Below are 18,951 nucleotides of genomic sequence, written 5' to 3' on the forward strand. Positions count from 1 at the left end.
TGTACAGTATTTGCATTTTTATTATAAAACAAAGATTGTCAGTAAGAGTCATTTCTTGACTTTAGTAGCATTCATCACTTGTTCTTGAGCAGCTTTCTTCGCCTTGACCATTTCAACGAGTTCCTGGAGAGTTGGGGGGAAAAAAAAAGATAGTTATCTACATGTGGAACTTGTTAACAGTGCTGTGGTTTTGAACACTACATATATTCAGCCTGAAACACTCTAGCTCTCAACATAGTGAGGAATCTAGACAGTTTAATACCTTAAAACCATTTCTTAGAAACAAATAAATTAATGGAAGGTCAATGCTCATCTAATCCCTCTGTAGCAGGAACTTTATGTACAAAAGGCTAGGGATAGGACTTTACCATCTACAAGAGCTTGCTGTCAAATTGTAAGGCTAATTTCACAAGACAGACTTCCCTTCCCAGCTTCCAGAGCCACTACTTTCACTGAGGAAAAACTTAGTCCTTACTGCTCCTTTGGGGTTGAGTTACCGAAAAAAAAAAGTTTCTCCTTAAGGCTCCATCTTGTGCTAGTTTGCTGTTGTCAGGTACTGTCTCTGGTAGGGAAACCAACAGTAAAAGCAAAGATCTGGGCTAATTACAATCCTAGAAGGAGGTGAGGTACCTTACCTTATATCGCTTCATGCAGTCTTTTTTTGACCGGCCTGGAACAGCTGCTGCTATTTTCTCCCATCTTTCGGGAGTATTTACTGGATAAGTCTTCAATGCTTGTTCTAAAAGCTTTTGTTCTTCTGTAGTCCAAGGGGATGAATCTAAAGGTGATCCTTTTTTTAAATGCAAAAATGACAGTAAGAAAAAAAAATTAATAAGGAGTCTATGAGATAAGCCTAAGAAAACATTGTAAAATCTGTTATAGTTGATTTAAAATCCTTGCAGTTTTGTGATACAACTAGTTTGACCTAAGGACTACCCAGTATTAAAAACCTGAAAGAAAAAAAAAAACACCCCAAACCCTGGAACTGACTGGGATCTTAAAATAAAGTACAGAGAAGTTAAAGGTAACATCTTTCATTGTCAGCTGGGTGTTAGATCACTGTAGCTGCCCTGTGAAGCCACAGCATTAGGGCAGCAATGTAGCTTTTCCTTTTGCATTTCAGTTAGGAACGCTTAGTAAGGAAACACAGCCATCTGCAAGTGTCTGCAAAATTTGATGGGAGGTATTTAACAGGAGACCAAAGCTTAGCTGTAGGATGATGCTGTATTTCAAGTGCATCCCCTCAGGCCTACTCTTAACTGAAAAGGTAGCACCCTCTGAGGAACAGATAATCTCAGCATCAGACTTAACCTGTTGCCTCACCAGGAAGTATTTCAAACTGTCACTATTTAGTTAACTGTGGTTTGTACTGTGTGTACCAGAAACCCTCAAATCCAGCAACAGAGCCTGGATCACTTTCTTACTTGCTATATAAGTTTGTTTGTAAGCAAGTCTTAAGTAAGTTCTGGATTACTTTCTTACTAAGGTACACAGGGGAGACAACTCTGCAAGAAGGGCTCCCTTTTCACCTTTACCTTCAAATCGTTCCGACGGGGCAGCACTGTCCATCTGAGGCACCACACCATGTTCTTTTTTAAATTTGTCAAACGCTTTCTTGTTTATATCATCTTTTTGATGAGGGTCTATGAGCAACAGACATTGAATAGAATAATTATTGCAACAAAATTAAAGCTGGATGTAATAATAAAAACATTGCAGAGCAGATTATTGTAAACTAATAATCACATAATCAAAAAACCTAATTCCTACTTCCTTTAAAATGATGGTAAGGAGGTTGGTAGATTAAAAAAAAAAAATCTTTCAGGGTCCAACAAGCTTTACTCAAAGTATCAGGCTCTCCAACCCCTATCCTGCTTTATACTGCTCAGATGAATACTTTTTCCGTGTAAGCTTAAGCCTGAATCTGCAACTTCACTGAAATCAAAAGGGATTATTCTCTCAAGTAAGGGCTGTGGCACAAAACTTGCAATTACCCAGAGTACCAGCGTGTCAGAGGGGCAGTCAGGAACATGGGGAAAGCCTGGGTCCTCCTTGTGCAGGTATTGGAATGGAGAAACTTCTTAAACTTTGTTTTTTGGAATGTTGGTTTTCCTTAAGAACGTACTCAAGAGCCTCCTCTCAGTATGCCAGCTCTCTAGGCTCCATTTACCACAAGAGGAGATGAGCCACATTAATTCAGGTGTCTGAGTCTGTTGCTGAATTCCATTCATCTTTTTAAAGTATCTCTATAGCGTCATCAATTTCATTTTTCTAGATGCCTTCCTTTGTAGAGAGCTTGCTCAGAGGCCAGTTTGTCTCTCTCCGAGTGTAGAGGAGCCTAGGCAATGTATGTGGCCTAGACATCTGTGCATCAAGTTAGATTAAAAGAATTCCTGAGATTCACTGATGAGGTGGTGACTTACACAATAGCTATTAGGCTGAAGATACTGAGTCACATAAATGCTCCTCTAAATCTTCCATCTGAACTACATTTGTGTTGGGGATGTACAGAGGATTTTCTCGTAATAGAAACACAATGCTGTTCAACGAAAATCAAGCTGTATAGAAGCATGCAGACCATCTTATTACAAAAATAAGGTAATATAGATACCAAGCTTTTGGAGGCTCTTTGCTTTATTGATGACATCTTTTGCTGTTCGTTTTATTCCAGTAGTAGAGTGCAAGTTCATGTAATTGGCAATAACTTCCCACCTAAAGCAAGAACAGGAAGGGTAAACCAGCATATTACATAATAGCTTATCTTCATATAAGCTACTTTCAAGCTCCCGTACACATTTATATCAACTCTTAAGTTTAATCATACTTAAATACATATAGACTGTCATGGTAAATATCCTGGAAAGCTTTCCGTCACTAAATGCAGAAGTTTCCCTTAAGAATTCAGTCAGCTTAGGTGACCTTCTTGGCTTCTGATACAGAAGAAGGATGGGGTAGAATATAGGTGTGTAAGTGCAAACCTCAAATCCTCAAAACTCTGCTCAGCTGTTGCTTTCCTGAATTCTCTAAACACCTCTGACATTAAATACTGCAGGCTGCACTGAAAGGGCTGAGAAGTTACTAACCCTGTTTCCACTACCCCCAAAAAGAATACCTAAACATCAGGTAAAGGGGCTTCAACAGGAGACACCTGGAACAACCCTAGCCCCGAAATTATTCCTAGTGCATTCTCAGAAAACGGAGGGGAATATTTGCACCTGATCAGACAGTAGGATCGTATCTAGGCCTGTGTTCTCAATGAGTACTCTTGACTGCCGAGCTGCGGTGCAGAAACAGGTACTGGTATCATCTCCATAAAGAGTATGACAGCTTGTTTTTTTTTTTAAAGAGTAAGCATCCAAATCTTGTAATGGAGGCTTCAAATCTGTAAATCCTAAGTGGAAGAAGGCATTTCACTCCTGGGAAAGAACAGGATTTAAGGCATGCTCCTGTTCTTGAAGCTTATTGGTAAGCTGATTGCCAGGGCTGCTTTTCTGTGAAGCCCAGCCTTTCCCTTTTCCCCTGGCTCTCCCCTAAAGAGAGTTGGGCCACTTAACTCGTATCTCTGGCTGTTTTCCTCCTATTGTGTAGGGGAGAAACCAGCCTCACATTCATTGTGGAGCCACTGTAAGTAGCTTACACACTTGTATTCCTACCCAGCTGCATCACGGTCACTGTGCCAGTTTTGTTTCCTGCTTTAATGACTGGAGCCTCTCCTGTAGTAAGCCTTGTGCAAACATGCACCTCAGCACAATCTTGCTGATGGACTGAGGCCCAAGTTTGGGGGGAAGCAAGATACAGAGCCAGAGCTAACTCCAATGACGCGTAGAGCATGGTACTAAGAGAAGACAAACCACAGGCTGCTCAACAGTCAAGGAAAAGGAGGACGTTTAGGGAGTCCTTATACTGACATCATACTTAGGATGGTCTGAAAATAAGCCGTATTATGCTTATTATTTAATTAAAAATGGTTAGTAGGGCTTTTAACACCAAACCCGAGAAGTACCTTGAGTTAGTCCCTGCTGGGAAGAGGTTCACAGCTTTAATTAACAACTGTAAATCATCTTCTGGCCAATTTTTGCTTCCCCCTCCACCACCAGTGGTTGACTTTTCTGAACTCTTTGTTGCTTGACGCATACGAGCTTCTGCCTCTTCTTTCTCTCGCCTTATTTGTTCATTTATTTCTTCTATCTGAAGGATTGTAAACAAGCATTATTTATTTATTTATTTATTTTAAATATTTTACAGCGACACAAACCCCTCTCTCTGGAATTGCTTTGAGCCTTGAATTTTGCTTACTTTCTGTTCTGTATATTATACATCAGGAAATGGAGGAGCTTATCTGCTCCAGTATTATTTCCCTCCATCCTGTGTGTAAATTTGGCCATCCCAGATTAGGAGCTACAGCAGGAATCCATCACAAGTTCACTAGGAAATTAAATGAACACTCCCAGGATTGAGGTAAAACTTCCGAATCTAGCGTGAATGTCCAGGCTAACACCTGACTTACAGGGACAGATCCACAAAAGTATTAAGAACCTAAAGTGACTAGTGAGGGCAGTTGAACATCCATGTTGAATGCACTGATTCCCAAATCTTCCAACCTAACTGCTACCTAAGCCTGGTGATGCCAGAAATTCTCAGTTACTGTGGTTGTACTAAGTTAGCATTAACTGCAACAACCCAGATTTTAGTTACTAAGTGCTTACTCAGGGTTAGATGGCCACGTGTAGTTTGTTAGCAAGCAATTCAGCAGAACTTGAGTTATCCAGCGCTCATCTTTGTGAACTGTAATCACATCTTGAGACTCTGGTGTGACGTATCTTTAGTGTATCTGAGTATGCCCAGTCCAGTCTTGGCAATATTAAAAAAGCTATGCACTTACACCTGTTGGCAGGATGCTCAAAATAGGTTTCTTGCTGTCTATCTCATAATAAAATCTTCCTGGCAAAAGGAAAGTTATCTGATAGATAATTTTTATTAATGCAAAAGTGGAACAGTTTTAACAGAGAGACAGAAAGGTGACTGTCCCATGTTTGGAACATGCTCCTGGAGACTGGGAAATTGGATTCAGTTCCCTGTAGAACAAGAGGGATTTGAGTCTTAAGTTGTCTGATGAGTAAACCTGACCCTGGGATGGGGACAGATAATCTTCCCCACCAGGAAAGAAAGTTCACAGCTATGAATCCAAAGCAGATGAGAGAAAGCACCTCACTCTTTCTGCAGCATGTGGGTTCAGCCTTATTAGTCCAAATGGCTTTTCCCTGCTGCCAAATTTAGGCAGATCCTTGCTGAGTTTTGTAAATCTTGATCACAAGTGTCTTGCTTTTCCCATACTTTGGTATCCAGCCCACTGGCCCTTCCAGTGGCTACAGCCTGCAGCACTTAAGTCCTTTTGTGGATCTAGCCCCAGGTCACGGGTCCTAGACTAGGATTTTCCTTGTGTAACAGAATAGGTTAAGACTGCCCTCCTTCCCCTCTAGGTAATTGCTACCCATTGTTGGGCAAAATTAAATTCCTCTACTGTCCCTGTATACTGTGCAAATGGTAGGTTTTGTGTCCTTTACTAATTAACAACATGTACCTTTTTTCTCAGCTGGCCCTGGTTATTTCACCAGCCGTGAACCACACTGTGTAAAATGAAGCAGAGATCAAGTCTGCCTGGGGACTCTGAAGCTCAGGTCTTTGTGTTTAACAGGCAGGATGCCACAGCAGCTACATTGTATCTTACTTCAATTCAGTCATGTAGATTTCACAAATCAAATTATTCTGTTATTTTGATTTGACACTCGGCATAATTACCTGTTTTACTACAGCCGCCTTTCCTCCTTCCCTTGTTGTGGATGTAAGTGCTTCATTCAAGCATTGCAGACTAAAAATAAATTATTAAGTTACAATGGATAGCTAGTAGAAAGATGGGTATCAAAACGAGCAGGAATCAGCAGCAGGAAGGCTTACCTTGCTAGCTCAAGGCGATCACAAAGCTTTTCCACCTCCTCCATCATTTTAACACAATCTGCCTCATTATCAGAAAAGTAATTCCAGTTCTGGAAGCAGAAATATATGTTCTGCAAAGTTCTTGAACTTTGTTGTCCTGTTCCTTCAGACAAAGGCTTAACACACAGCATTCTTCAGCCACTGCTGTGTTCGGACCTATTTGGTCAGCTTTACTCATAACTCAAAACTGTATGCTAAGTATGTGTTTTAGTATTTTGCTTTTTAGTAAACCCACTTTCTGTACCCATCTCCAGCCATAAGAACAAGCAAGCATGTGATAGGGTCTGATCTAAGCAAACATAGTCATTTCACTGATATAACCTGTATTTCACTATAATAATATTTAAATACCTTGCATGTCGTTCTCAGTTTTTGCCTTTCTTTCTTGATGGCTTTTTTCTGTATCTCTTTTTCCTTTTTTGCTACTAATGCTTGTTGCCTAACTTCTTCTTCCTCCTTTTCTTTTGCTAACCGTGCTGCTTCTAATTCTGCTTGTCTTTGCTGCAATCAGAAGGAAAAAACAAGCAAAAAAACTTCAGCAAAGTCACACTGTTATAGGGTCATTCAGTCATTCAATATTAAAATGTGCTGTTTCTGGTTTTGGTGATGTGGTGGGTTGTGGTTTGTGGTTTGTTTTTTTTTTTTAATACCTCAATACTTTAATGTTTAGTTTTCCAAGAATTTTGCAGGAGGTGATGAAACATGTACCAGCTGGTATTAATTCAAATACTCACTATGAGGACCCCTAGTTTATAAATCCTGACTTCCTTTACAATGAAGATATAAACCTGTATGAAATTTCCTATGCCTGTCCCAAGAGTATAAGCTTGGAAAAAATGCAGTGGTCCAACATTTGTCCTGCATCATTATTAACATAGTATCTTGCAGTGCTCGACTACTGTCCTTTAAGTCACTTTTTAGCACCTTACAGTTCCCTTTCATTCCTGGTACTCTTTTCAGAGCCATCTTTTCCAAACTGTTAATATTAATCAAATATGTTAGTTACCTCAAAGTGTTTCATACCGATCAACCATTCACAGACCATACGCACAAGGCAAGCAGCTGTATCCATTTTATGAAAACAGAAAGTAGGCCACAGAACTTAATGACTTAAACCGGAGAAAGCGTATGCAACAACAGAACGCAATTTTAGCAGTTTTTTGTTTCAGATCATTCGCAAAAGGCTGTCAGTCTTGCACTGCCTGTTGCACAGGGATTGAAGAGCGCATCTTTAAACCCCAATATAATTCCAACAGTAGCTTTCTGACACATCTAGAAGCTGAAGCAGTGGATCAGGTGTGAATGAACCAGAGTTTTTCAACCCAAATAAAGTAGTTAACTTACTTTTTCTTTTGCCTCCTGTTCTTTTCGTTTTGCTTCTACCTTTGCTTTCTTCTCTGCTTCTTTCTTTGCCTTTTCTTCCTCCTTAAATTTCTTTATCCTGGGATCACAGCTGTATGCATTGTCTGGCAGAAGAAAGGATGCATCACGTACAAAAGAAAAACAGGAGATTTCCACTGTTAGTTAACAAATCTCTCTAAAAAACCCCAGCAGTTTGTATGCTCACCAACAAGTGTCCTAATTCTGTTCATTTCTTCTTTTTTTCTCAATGCTCTGGCAGCTCTGTTCTGCTTTTCAATCCACCTCCTTTCATCTCGACTAAAAAGGGAAAGCAGTTAGTTCAGTGCTAATAGTTCAGTGCTCAGTGTCAGTCTGTTAGAAATTCAACAACAAACTTTTTAAAAAAGTTTCCCCACACAGATGCTCTTCTCTGAATACTTCAAAAATAAGACTTCAAAAAATGAAGTTCCAGGCCCCAAGCTCATGTCAAAAATGCTAAACGTCTACACAATCACATAAACCTTCAAAATACCTGACAAAACAAGCTGCTTATCTGTCATTGCAGGGAATGAGATCATGGACTTTATTTTCAAAATGCAACCCACTTGTTGACGTAACGTTAAACCCAAGCAAAACAACTGAAATACTGGTATACAGTTTAATCAAAGAGCAGCAATATAATCAATGTCAATTATCTCCATTTTACAGAATATAGGTCACGTAGTAAACCCATCTGCACAGAAAGAACACTTTCTATGAAGTACTGTGACACTCTGGTAAAATCATGCCGGATTCACTCCAGTAAAATACAGCTCAGGTTAAATAGATTAAAAATGGGCTGACTAAATAATCTGAAAATATTTGTCAGTGCTGTCAAGAAAGAGGCAAATTTTTAGTGGGGGTCTATATCTTCATCCACACAACCAAATACAGAACAATATACCTCAGAACAAAGAAAACAATCCCCATAACGGAGTAGATGACTATGAGTAGACTGAAGGTTTAAAACACGAGCAACATCACCTTTGGCAAGAAGGAATAACAAGAATCATGACCATCTGAACAGAAGCTGAAACGTAGTTCTCTCTCTGAAGTACAGCATACAATGTACCATTTGTCTAAACATTTTTAAAAGAGGACACTAATGACAGGAATAAGCACAAAAAAGAGCTATGCAAATAATTCAAGAGCCTTCCAATGAGAAGCCTAGAGATTAATCCACGTAATTTGTCAAAAATACAAGTGACATGGAGTTGATTCCAGTGCCTTCACAGGAGAGAGAACACTGGGTCCAGAGACCCAAAAATTTTAATAGTTGGAAAAGGCACAAGAGGAACGAATGCCTAGCTACAGCCTCAATATAGCACAGTTTTTAGCCACAAAGCAAGCTAGCCACTGAATTAACTACAAAACTGATTTCTACTCAAACGTGGAAGAAGAGGTTCATACAATGCAAGTTATGGCTATACAAGGATGACTAAATGAAAGGTTATGTCCTGTGAAATACGTGCTAGACTAAGTGATTTGATGCTCTAACTTGAACATTCTGTGTTTATAACTGTAGGAAGGATAAAAATAGAATGTATTTTCCAATGTCAACATGGTCTAAGTAATTCAGCAACTATCACTACAACAAATACAAAATTTTTATTAACATCAAGCCATCAGAACTAATCTCTCTAAATTCTAGGAAGTATCACTTGTCTCAGCACAGTTTAATAAGGAGTTGGAGAGAGAAATGACACCTGCTTACTCATCCACTCTGTTCTGGCTCCCGGTTCAACCTGTGTTTGGGACCTGCTGGAACTGCAAGTCTGAACTTAAATGTAGACACATTTCAAAGCACCTCAAAAACACCTCTGTGATGCAAGCAAGAACTACTTTAATTACACCAATAAGACAAAGAGAAGCCCACAGTCAGTCCAGTTCAAGTCCATAACTGACTACTAAGCTGGGAGAGTGGAATTCAGTCTTAGTTTGGCTACCTTTCTTCCTACAACTTACAGTCTAATAGAAAGTTGGAAAATTTTGCTGTATCAATCTCTCAGCCCCCTGTCAAATTTCTTTTTACTTACATACCATTCTGCTTTTTCTTTTTCCTCTTCATCTAAATAAGAAAACTCTCTCCAGGAATCAAAATTATACCTAGAGTAAATTAAAAAACAAACAAACAAAGAATGGGGGGAAAAAAAAAAAGAAAACAGCAAAACTATTACAACTAATCTACCTTTTTTACTATTAGGTTTTTGTAAGCAATTATACTGTTATTTACACTTTATAATACATAATTTACAATTATACTGCACCTACAATAATTCCACTGTGCTAAGTCAAAATGCAAGGTGCTATTGAAAGTCATGATTTACATCTATCTGTACTGCAGGACAGTGTATTTTAGGATGGTATCAGTCTCACCAACTCTAAATGTCTACAGTGCAGTTGTCTAAGTTCCCATTATAGGCAGTGGAGATACAGTGCAGTCTGTAGAGTTCAGAGAGAAATTAATTTAATCTTTATATAAGCATCCGTATTTAGCAGATGAGTCAAGCCATAAACTCCACTGACTTTATTGGAGTAGACAGACCTCTCTTAACTAGGGGAGCTTAAATACCTAGTAGACACCTCCACTGAAAACACAAGTTAGGTGAGATGAACCCCACTTCTAGTCTGTGGGTCGACTCGGTTCACAGCCATTGTGGTCAGAGAACTATCAGAAGCTCCCGCTCTAACTGTGAATTTACAACGCGGATGTATTGGCTAGGAGAAACCCAGCTCAGTTTGTGGAAGGCACCAAACGGCTGTGAGGCAATTTCGTGACATTACTAGGTCAGAACAGACCACAGCCAACAACCTACATACAAAAGGGTCTGCAGCCCTTTATATCGCATGTCTTGAATACTGTGAAGAGAAACTGAGGTATCGGCTAACTTACCAAAATGAATAGAATGCGTCTACCTCTTCAAATGATGAGTTCATGTCCCCAAGTTTAGGAACATTTTTCTTATTTGACCACCTGAAAATAAAGGGATATATTCAAGAAATAATATATATATAATCTTACTTCATAACACGGCACATGTTAAGTACAGAATCAAAATACCAAATCAGAGGCTCCCTCCTACCAACACAGAGGGGCACCAGGAAAGAGGAAGAAAACAGGAGAGTTTCTTCTAAACAGCCTCCGGATTGGGCCTTTTTGGGGGAGCTCCCCCAGAAAAGCAAACTCCTCCTGCCCGAGTTTGGTGTGCCTACAAGGAGACCTGCTGGAGCACAAGCTACCTTTGTAGATACTCAATTCTCCATACACATTCTCCTAGTAGGGAAGCTTACAGAAAATGGACAAAAGGTGCTCTGTGAATAACTTGGCTCTGTGGTAGGCTACAGGAGGTTTCCCACATATTCTAATGGCGTACGAGGGAATAATGCATGCTCTGCCTCCATTCCATTTTTTCCCTACAAAGAGGGAAATCTTCCACAGGCTCTAGAATTTGTTATTCCATGACACAGCATCAACTTCCAAGCAGAGAAGAGAACAACCCTTCTGACAACCACAGATCCAGGTCTGAATCTCTGGAATACTTGATAAATATTCAATAAATCTACTTTAAATAATCAACGGTTTGTTCAGAATGTGTTGTAAAGTCTCTCACACAATAAAACACTTTTTTTTTCCATACAGGTAAAAGGTGAAATAGACTTCTATTGTGACAGCCTTGATACAAAGTTAATTGGCAAGCATGAATCAAATGCAGGAAAAAAGTCACACACCTTAAGAGAGAACCACCAAATATTGATAGTTACATATATCTTCTCTTTTAACAAGCTAAATTGTGAACATAACTATTGTCTTCTGTTAATGTCTCACCCTTATAAGAAAATCATAAAAAAAGGAATTTTTAGTCAGTGGCATACACACGCTTGGTACAGTAAATAATTTTAAGATGAAACAATGTGTTGCACAAAAAGGACGGTAAGTAATATGGAGCTGAGAACAGACTTTTTTTTTTTTTTTTTTTTTTTAAATCTCATGGGTCAAACTCAAGGCCACCAGTGTGACAGTACAGATTATTTTAAAATGAAATAGAGAATGCACTATTTCACTTGTATTACATTTCTAGCAAATTAATACATCTCCCAGCATCCCGTAAAATCACACCTGTTACAAACACCATGCCAGAAGAGCTTGCAAATGCTGATTCTCCAGCAACAGCAAAGACAGTCTGACATAGCTTACCTGGCATTTCTTTCAAAAACTGGTGAAAAAACTTCAAAGAAGTTTTCTTTTGCTTCACTTTTGGAAGGTACAGAGTTATCAAAAGTAGGATCTATGCTGTTAAATGCTCGTCGTTTCACAGGATCAGATAATATTTCATAAGCTGAAAAAAAGTTACCAGACATAAAACATGAGACTAAAGTAAGTCTTCCCTAGAAGGTGGGAATATTACAGAAAGGTTCTAAAGGTTTAAGAAGATGCTCTCAGATCTGTGTTGGATCTATCATTCTGTACAGCTTGATATTTAATTATTTTAGTGACACCAAATAGCATTGCTGTCAATTCCTGTTGAGCGAAGTAGGAGGGAAATGTTTATGAAAAACAACACATTTAACCATTATGATGTAACAAACCAGATTATATTTAAGATAATTTCACAGCAGTAAATTCAGTTCAGGCACTGGGAGTTTGGGCATGACATCTTCAGGCTTTTATCTGTCATGGTTTAACCCCAGCCAGCAACTAAGCACCACACAGCCGCTCGCTCGCTCCCCCCCACCCCGCGGTGGGATGGGGGACAGAATAGGAAGGGTAAAAGTGAGAAAACTCATGGGTTGAGATAAGAACAGTTTAATTATTGAAATAAAATATAACAACAACAACAAATAAAAATTGTAATGAAAAAGAAAGTAACAAAAAGAGAGAGAAATAAAACCCAAGAAAGGGAAGTGATGCACAATGCAATTGCTCGCCACCCACCGATGCCCAGCCAGTCCCCGAGCAGCGGCCCCCCCCGGCCAGCTTTCCCCAGTTTATGTACTGAGCATGACGTCACATGGTATGGAATGTCCCTTTGGCCAGTTGGGGTCAGCTGTCCTGGCTGTGCCCCCCCCAGCTGTTTGTGCACCTCCAGCCTTCTCAGTCGGTAGAGCACGAGAAGCTGAGAAGTCCTTGGCTAGTGTAAGTACTGCTTAGCAAAAACTAAAACATGGGTGTGTTATCAACATTGTTCTCACACTAAATCCAAAACACAGCACTGTACCAGCTACTAGGAAGGAAATTAACTATCCCAGCCGAAACCAGGACATTATCCTACACCAGATCCTTACAGATAAATTGACAAAACAGTCTACTAAGACAGGCAGTAAAAGCAGTCCTTGAGTTAATACGATGTCAGAACTGGCAAGAATAGGAGCCATTAATTCGAATTTTTTGCAGCTCATCATGAAGTTGCACTGAGACTTGGAAAGAGTATAAAACACCACATAGCTACTAGCCAAAACATGCACAAGTTTCCAGTTTTTCCGTTCTTACAGTCCTGCAGTCGGGGAGCATCACATTATTGAGACTTATATACTGGGATCTTACACTGGAAATCACACACACACACTGTAGCTTCAGTAAACTCTTGTTTTCTCTCAAGGAAGTGTGGAATTACTTTGTCTGTCAGTTCTACAATACCCACTATTTTTCAATAAGAGTGAAAAATCATCGAAGGAATCAAATTTGTGTTGTGATCATTCATAGGCTTCTCTGACTGCATCCCTGGACAGAGAACACTGCACTGTGAAGGTCAGGTGTAGAAGGTGGTAAGCTGGAGGAGACCTTGGTGCTCTGTGGTTCTGTAAACTGATCTCACTGCGCATGTTTATGGAGAGAGGAAGGAATGCAAGGGACCACCAATGAGGTGCTGTCTGCCAGCCTTCCCTCCTGCCCTGGGAAGGGACTTTCCTCTGCCAATACTCTAGATGACCCCAATTATCCTCTACATTGCAAGCTAGGAGCTTCAATAACCCTCATACCATTCTCCTGATGCAAGGAATTCTGTGCATATCCGTTGGTTCCTCTTCCACTTAAGAGATGTCCCTTCCATACGGACCCCCAATTCTACTCCCACATAGTCAGTTGCCCCGGCACCGCATCTCCCACTCATTCCTTCATCAGATCCAGCTCTGAATCCCACCTACATACTCCTGCCTTTTCACTCTGTGCCATTACCACTTGCTCCTACTCCAGATTCCCCTTCCCTACCACTGCATTTCCTTCCTCCAAGGTGCTGCCTAGAAGCATTACCCCTCTTCCATGCCACTTTGTGCTTTCCTTTCTGTTTACCCTTAGACGTAGATTGTAAGCAGTTAAGGGGAAACATATTTTGCTCCTTGCACGTAGAACACAGAGCATATAGGTTGTTCTTATTATAAATATCTGCCAGTTTCTGACAGGACTGCAACTATGGAAAAAAAAGTCCTTTGGCAACTTTTTTCCTTTTGACAACTCTAAGGGAGGCTGAAAACATCATTAGCTTGTCTAACATATCGTCTAACATTTTAACCAGTATTGTAAGAAGACACCCAGAAGAAGAAAGTTTAGAACACACGAATTTGGATCCAAGATTTCCCCCCGCTCTGACCTTACTAAGTCAAAAAAATTTGTTTAAAATAAACAAAAAAGCCAAACTCCAAAGCATTTCTGGAGGCATAAGTGGTACACCTAGAACACTCCCTATGGCTCTGGAATCGGCCAGCAGTGGTGTTCTAGGTCACTACAGGCAAGAAAGGAAATGTTCCTCAATTGAGTTCACTCAGTCATCTGTGGGCAAAAAAGAGCAGCTGAAGAAACTGATAGCCTACATCAAATCAACAGATGCTCCGTTGGCAGAGTAAGAGCATTAGAATTCAGGTTTTTCCAATTGCTGCTGGTGTCTCAGAGGGATTACTTTATAGCACACCAGTTTATCCCAGGTACGTGGCTACCTCTAGTAGTCCATCTCTGCATACGCTGTTACAAGCATTCACGTTTTATCACTAAGTGGCACGGCAGACAAACGTCTATCAGTTGCATTCCCATACTGCTTCTACCTGGAGGAAAGTTACATTAATGTAATCTCTATTTATCGAGGCCATTTTCTAAAACAGAAAAGAACTTCCCTGGCTTTTTAGTAATTGACAATTCTTTAAAAGCCTAATAAAGCACTACAAATACATTTCAGATAATCAAGTAGATTGAGAGAATATCTAATAAAAGAGATCAGTTGCTTACCTTTAGTTATACACGTAAAATAATCATTATCACCTTCTCCTATCTGTTCCCCTGCAGCTTTTCGCTTGTCTGGATGATGTTTCAAAACCATGGATTTATCTAGTAAATAGAGGCATTAGGTTTAGAAATGCTTCATCATCAGCAATTTATTTCTCAACTACAAAGTAATACAATAATTCCAATTGACATTTCTCTAAATAGATACTTAAAAAAAAATAAAAAAAACAAACCCCAAAAAACATCAGGAAGAAAACAGATATGAGTTAATGAACTTTCTCTGATTTAACACTATTGGCAGAATTAAAATTATTTCATCTTTGCAGGGACACAAAATAACTGCAACTCAGAAACTCTATTCCACCTTCATCAGCTGAAGAAGTACTGATTTTCTGGGACTTATTCTGATCTTATGCATAGCAAAGTGCTTCAGTAACTGTAAGAGTACAGTTTAAGCATAATGCAGTTTCAGGACCTTAATTGGGCAAGATTGTACAATTCCCTGTGCAATCATACTGAAAAAATAAAGAAAAATAATTAATGTCATTTTAGTTGTTATTTCTAATGAAAAGCAAAGTAGTTCAGATAAAATAAAAATTGTATTCTATCCCTTTACTCAAGTTCTGAACACAATCCGCAATGAAATTTAGCAAGGAAACTACCAGCCACGAGCCTGTGAAGATTGCTGCACTTACCCATGGATAACATTAAGCACACACACAAGACTTTGTGGTCAAGTTCTCTCTCTACTTAGGCCTTAAACCCTAAGATTTAAGTAACACATACAGAGTATCTGCTGAAGTTGCTACCAAGGTTGTCTTAGTGTTTAAACAGTAAAACCAGATTTTAAACTGACTTCTTTGCCAAAAGGTCTAGCCACATTACCATACAACGTAAAATGTCCCTTCTTGGCTCACTATAAAATAGCAGAGAGAAGCTATCATGCCAGTAGTTACAGCAACCTGCCTTTTGAGAAACAAATCAGAATCCCTGTTAAAAAGAGGAAAAGCACAGTATATACTGGTGAGAAAGACTCACATCTCTATACCACCATGTAATAATTGAGTGCTGTTAGGATCCTAACGAGAGAGATGCCCCAGTTCTTGCTCGACAAGATTAGCGAGACCACCAACCATCACCAGAAGAGGTGTTGCTCTATGCTGTATTAGCACATGCTCCACAGTGGCACCGCTAAGCAACACGTACCCGAGGCAACATAATGTCCTGTGCAACTTGGTAATTTGCTGATTTCCACCCATTTTCATTTGGGAGTAACTTAATCTTCATCTGTGGTTTCACTGGGGACAGTGATTCTACTCACACCAGTACAGTTATACAGGCAATTGCTTGCAAGATCAATTCACGAAACCATCAGCTTATTTCATAAAGGCTATTGAACAACCTTCAGAGTACTTTTAAATCTTCCTCCACTAAATATATTTGCATCCTTCTTGCAAAGTCCACTCTTAGTCACATTACTTTCTAGGAAAAAAAGTTCTGAAGCCCAACATGTTGTTCCTTCATATGCAAGTACCATAGAATACCCCCAATTACCTGCATGCACTTCTGAATCATGTCATGATTTAAGACACAAGCCCATGGCATCCTTAAGCAGCATAGTAGCACTTCCAAGTTCTGTTGTTTACTTACCCCAAATGTCAAGGAACCTTAACCTCACACGACTACATTTTTTAACAGCTTGGTAATATCCCAGAGATCCAGCCACAGGAATTCTATGGTTTTCACATGGCAAGATGACCAAAGAAGAGCAAAACTGAGCTTCTCAGTGGCCTAAGTAACTTTTAGTTACTTGAATACCTGAAAACTCAAGAGCTGCCTCTCCATTCCCTTGCAATGCTCAGTCTGATCAGAATGATAACAGCACCATACTTAAACATTCACTAGCATTAACGCGGCATCTAACCACTGTAAAGGGGCTTCCGGGTACCGGCCTATTGGAACTCACGGGGCAGGGCTAGTTGTATTTCTCTGCCTTTCACTGAGCCTGGCTGCAGACTCAAAAATGCAGAAATGTACAGTTACAGTCTTAAGATTGTTGACAAAAAACACAGGCAAGAAAGCCGAGATAGGAACTCGGTGAAATTTTTGAATTCCCTAGCTTTAGGCCTGCAGCTTTTGGAGCTGTGATGTGAATTTAGAAGGCTGGTAAGCAACACAAATCAAAGAGCGGGCATTTCTGGGCCTGTGAAACAGTAAAAAACTTATTCATGACATGTATGTATTTTCACATGGAAAACAGTTGTGTACATCTGAAAGAAAGGTACGCTTACAAAGGAGAGATACTTACGAGCTGCTTTGATTTGTTTCTGAGTAGCCCTGTATCGTATATTTCCTAGCCCAAGAACTGCATAATGGTCTTGATTCTGAGGAGGAGGAAAAAAACCAAAAAACAAACCCCTAATAAACACTGATAAATGCAACCTAAAAAGCCACAACACAACACATGCAGAAAAACAGTTCTCCTGCCCATCTTTTAAAAGAGGCAGAATTCTTCCCTCTCTCAATAAACATTAGAAAAAGAACAGCTGTCATAAAGGCCATAATTATTGAATAACCAGATATCAATAAATTAAGCCACTGTTACAGAAATTCAAGTAGCTTAATCTAAATTGGTTTAAAGCACTGAATCCTAGAAAGTTCAATTATTGGAAAAGGGAATTGCTGTCTTCAATATTAAGAGGGCTAACACAATTCCAGAACAGGGAGAAGAGACACTTCTTACTTCAGAACTTACACCGCTTACAGGCAGTAAAATGCAAGACAGTTCAAGACTAAGATCTTATCCTGATGTGCACTTGAGTTTGCCCCCATCAGCCAGTGATGCGTGGAAAACACAAACCCAGCTATAACACTAAGGGACACAAACCAATTCAGGTGGGGGTGGGAGGGGAGGAGGAAGGGGATCTTTAGCGGCTGGGCATGGCAGATCACTTTGACAGGAGATTTCCAGCAAAAATAATTAACACTAATCTACATCAACTGAATACCTTCCAGTCCTTTGGATCGAGGGTTTTTAACATAGGAAATTCTTCAAGCTGCAATTCTTCATCCCCCGATTCTTCAGAAAGTTCCTTCTCATCTTCTAGCTCCTGGAAAGAGGCAGAAACATTTATGTTTCTCCTCTTAATAAATGCTTCAAACCATCTTCCCACAGGTTCCACTTGACAGAGTACTGATGCTATAAGCAAAAACATAAAAGCAACTTCACCTTCTGTGGTTTACTTTTTTTTTTCTTTAATTAAACCCCATCAAAGCCCATAGCAGTCCTGCATCACGCCAGGCTACAGATTGCCAAATCTTCTAGTTTGCTCTAAAAACACCAGACCGCTTTAAAGATCGCACAAACCAGAACATGTGCCTATCTGACGGTGTCTTCCAGACGCTTCACCGTGTTCTCAAATCTTGAAAGGTGCTTTCAGGTTAAAGGAACGCACACGTTAAGTTCTATTTAATGCCTTCCTTGCTTTGGTAACGGAGGAGGTAGCGGCGGCAGGAGTATTAGGTTGGGAGCGATCTTCCCTGCGTTCCCGCTCCCTCTTTTGGAGGCCACTCCCTCCGGCAGCGAAACCAGACTTGTTGCTCACACGCCGACTCGACACCAGCACCGAGGCAGGCGCAACACGTGAGAGCATTGAAGTAAGATAAACGGGAGAGTTCTTCACAAACTGACGAGTTTTCAACTCTAACGCCTACGCAGTTGCTTGGGGGGTGGGGTGGGGTGTGTGCGTTCCCCTGGATCGCGCACTCGCCCAAACCAGGGGAAGCCCCGGTCCCGACAGCAGCAGCAGAGGGGTGCCCTGCGCCCCGGCGGGGCGGGCGGCAGCGGGAGACCCCGGCGGCGACGCCCCGGTGTCCCGTCCCGTCCCGTCCCGTCCCGTCCCCCCACCCCGCGCCGCCTCCGCCGGCCGCGGCTCGGCCCCAGCTGCAGCCCCGCGGCCGGGCCGCTGCCGCTCCCGCCCCCGCCCCCCGCCCGAGGGGCCGGCGGTACCTACCGGCCGACAGCGCCGCGGCGACGGCCGTGACCTGCCCCTCCTGCGCCCCCCGCAGCATGGCGGCGGGCGGCGGGCCGGAGCGAGCCTCGGGCCTGAGCGCCGAGCCCCGCTCGCCTCGCCTCGCCGGTCGCCGGTCGCCGGCGCATGGAGGCGCCCGGCGAACGCTTCCGGGGCGGCGGCGGCGTGCGGCGGGATAAGCGGCCCGGCGGGGTCCGGCCCCCCCGCCGACCCCCTCGCCCCCCCGCCTGCTCCACGCCGCCTCTCCGCAACGGGGCCGGCATCCGCGGCGAGACCCAGCCGGCCCCGGCGGCAGCCCGGGCCCGGGCCCGCGGCTCGGGACGGCGCGGGTCTAAC

At 41.4% G+C, this 18,951-nt stretch overlaps 1 protein-coding gene across 1 annotated transcript; it reads right to left on the reverse strand.

Annotated features, from left to right (window-relative positions):
* Positions 1 to 2: 2 nt before the first annotated feature.
* DNAJC2 (DnaJ heat shock protein family (Hsp40) member C2) lies at positions 3 to 18,685 on the reverse strand. The gene is made up of 17 exons (XM_076328147.1): positions 18,598 to 18,685; positions 17,593 to 17,783; positions 16,893 to 16,968; positions 14,588 to 14,686; positions 11,570 to 11,711; positions 10,268 to 10,348; positions 9,415 to 9,480; positions 7,562 to 7,653; positions 7,339 to 7,460; positions 6,346 to 6,495; positions 5,956 to 6,044; positions 5,800 to 5,869; positions 4,004 to 4,188; positions 2,612 to 2,712; positions 1,536 to 1,643; positions 636 to 790; positions 3 to 123 (listed from the first exon to the last, which is right to left on the reverse strand). The coding sequence occupies exons 1-17, from the start codon at positions 18,653 to 18,655 to the stop codon at positions 49 to 51; spliced, it is 1,860 nt and encodes a 619-aa protein (XP_076184262.1). The 5' UTR covers positions 18,656 to 18,685; the 3' UTR covers positions 3 to 48.
* Positions 18,686 to 18,951: the final 266 nt, after the last annotated feature.

This window comes from Aptenodytes patagonicus, chromosome 1 (assembly GCF_965638725.1).
Source record: "Aptenodytes patagonicus chromosome 1, bAptPat1.pri.cur, whole genome shotgun sequence".
Classification (NCBI taxonomy): domain Eukaryota; kingdom Metazoa; phylum Chordata; class Aves; order Sphenisciformes; family Spheniscidae; genus Aptenodytes; species Aptenodytes patagonicus.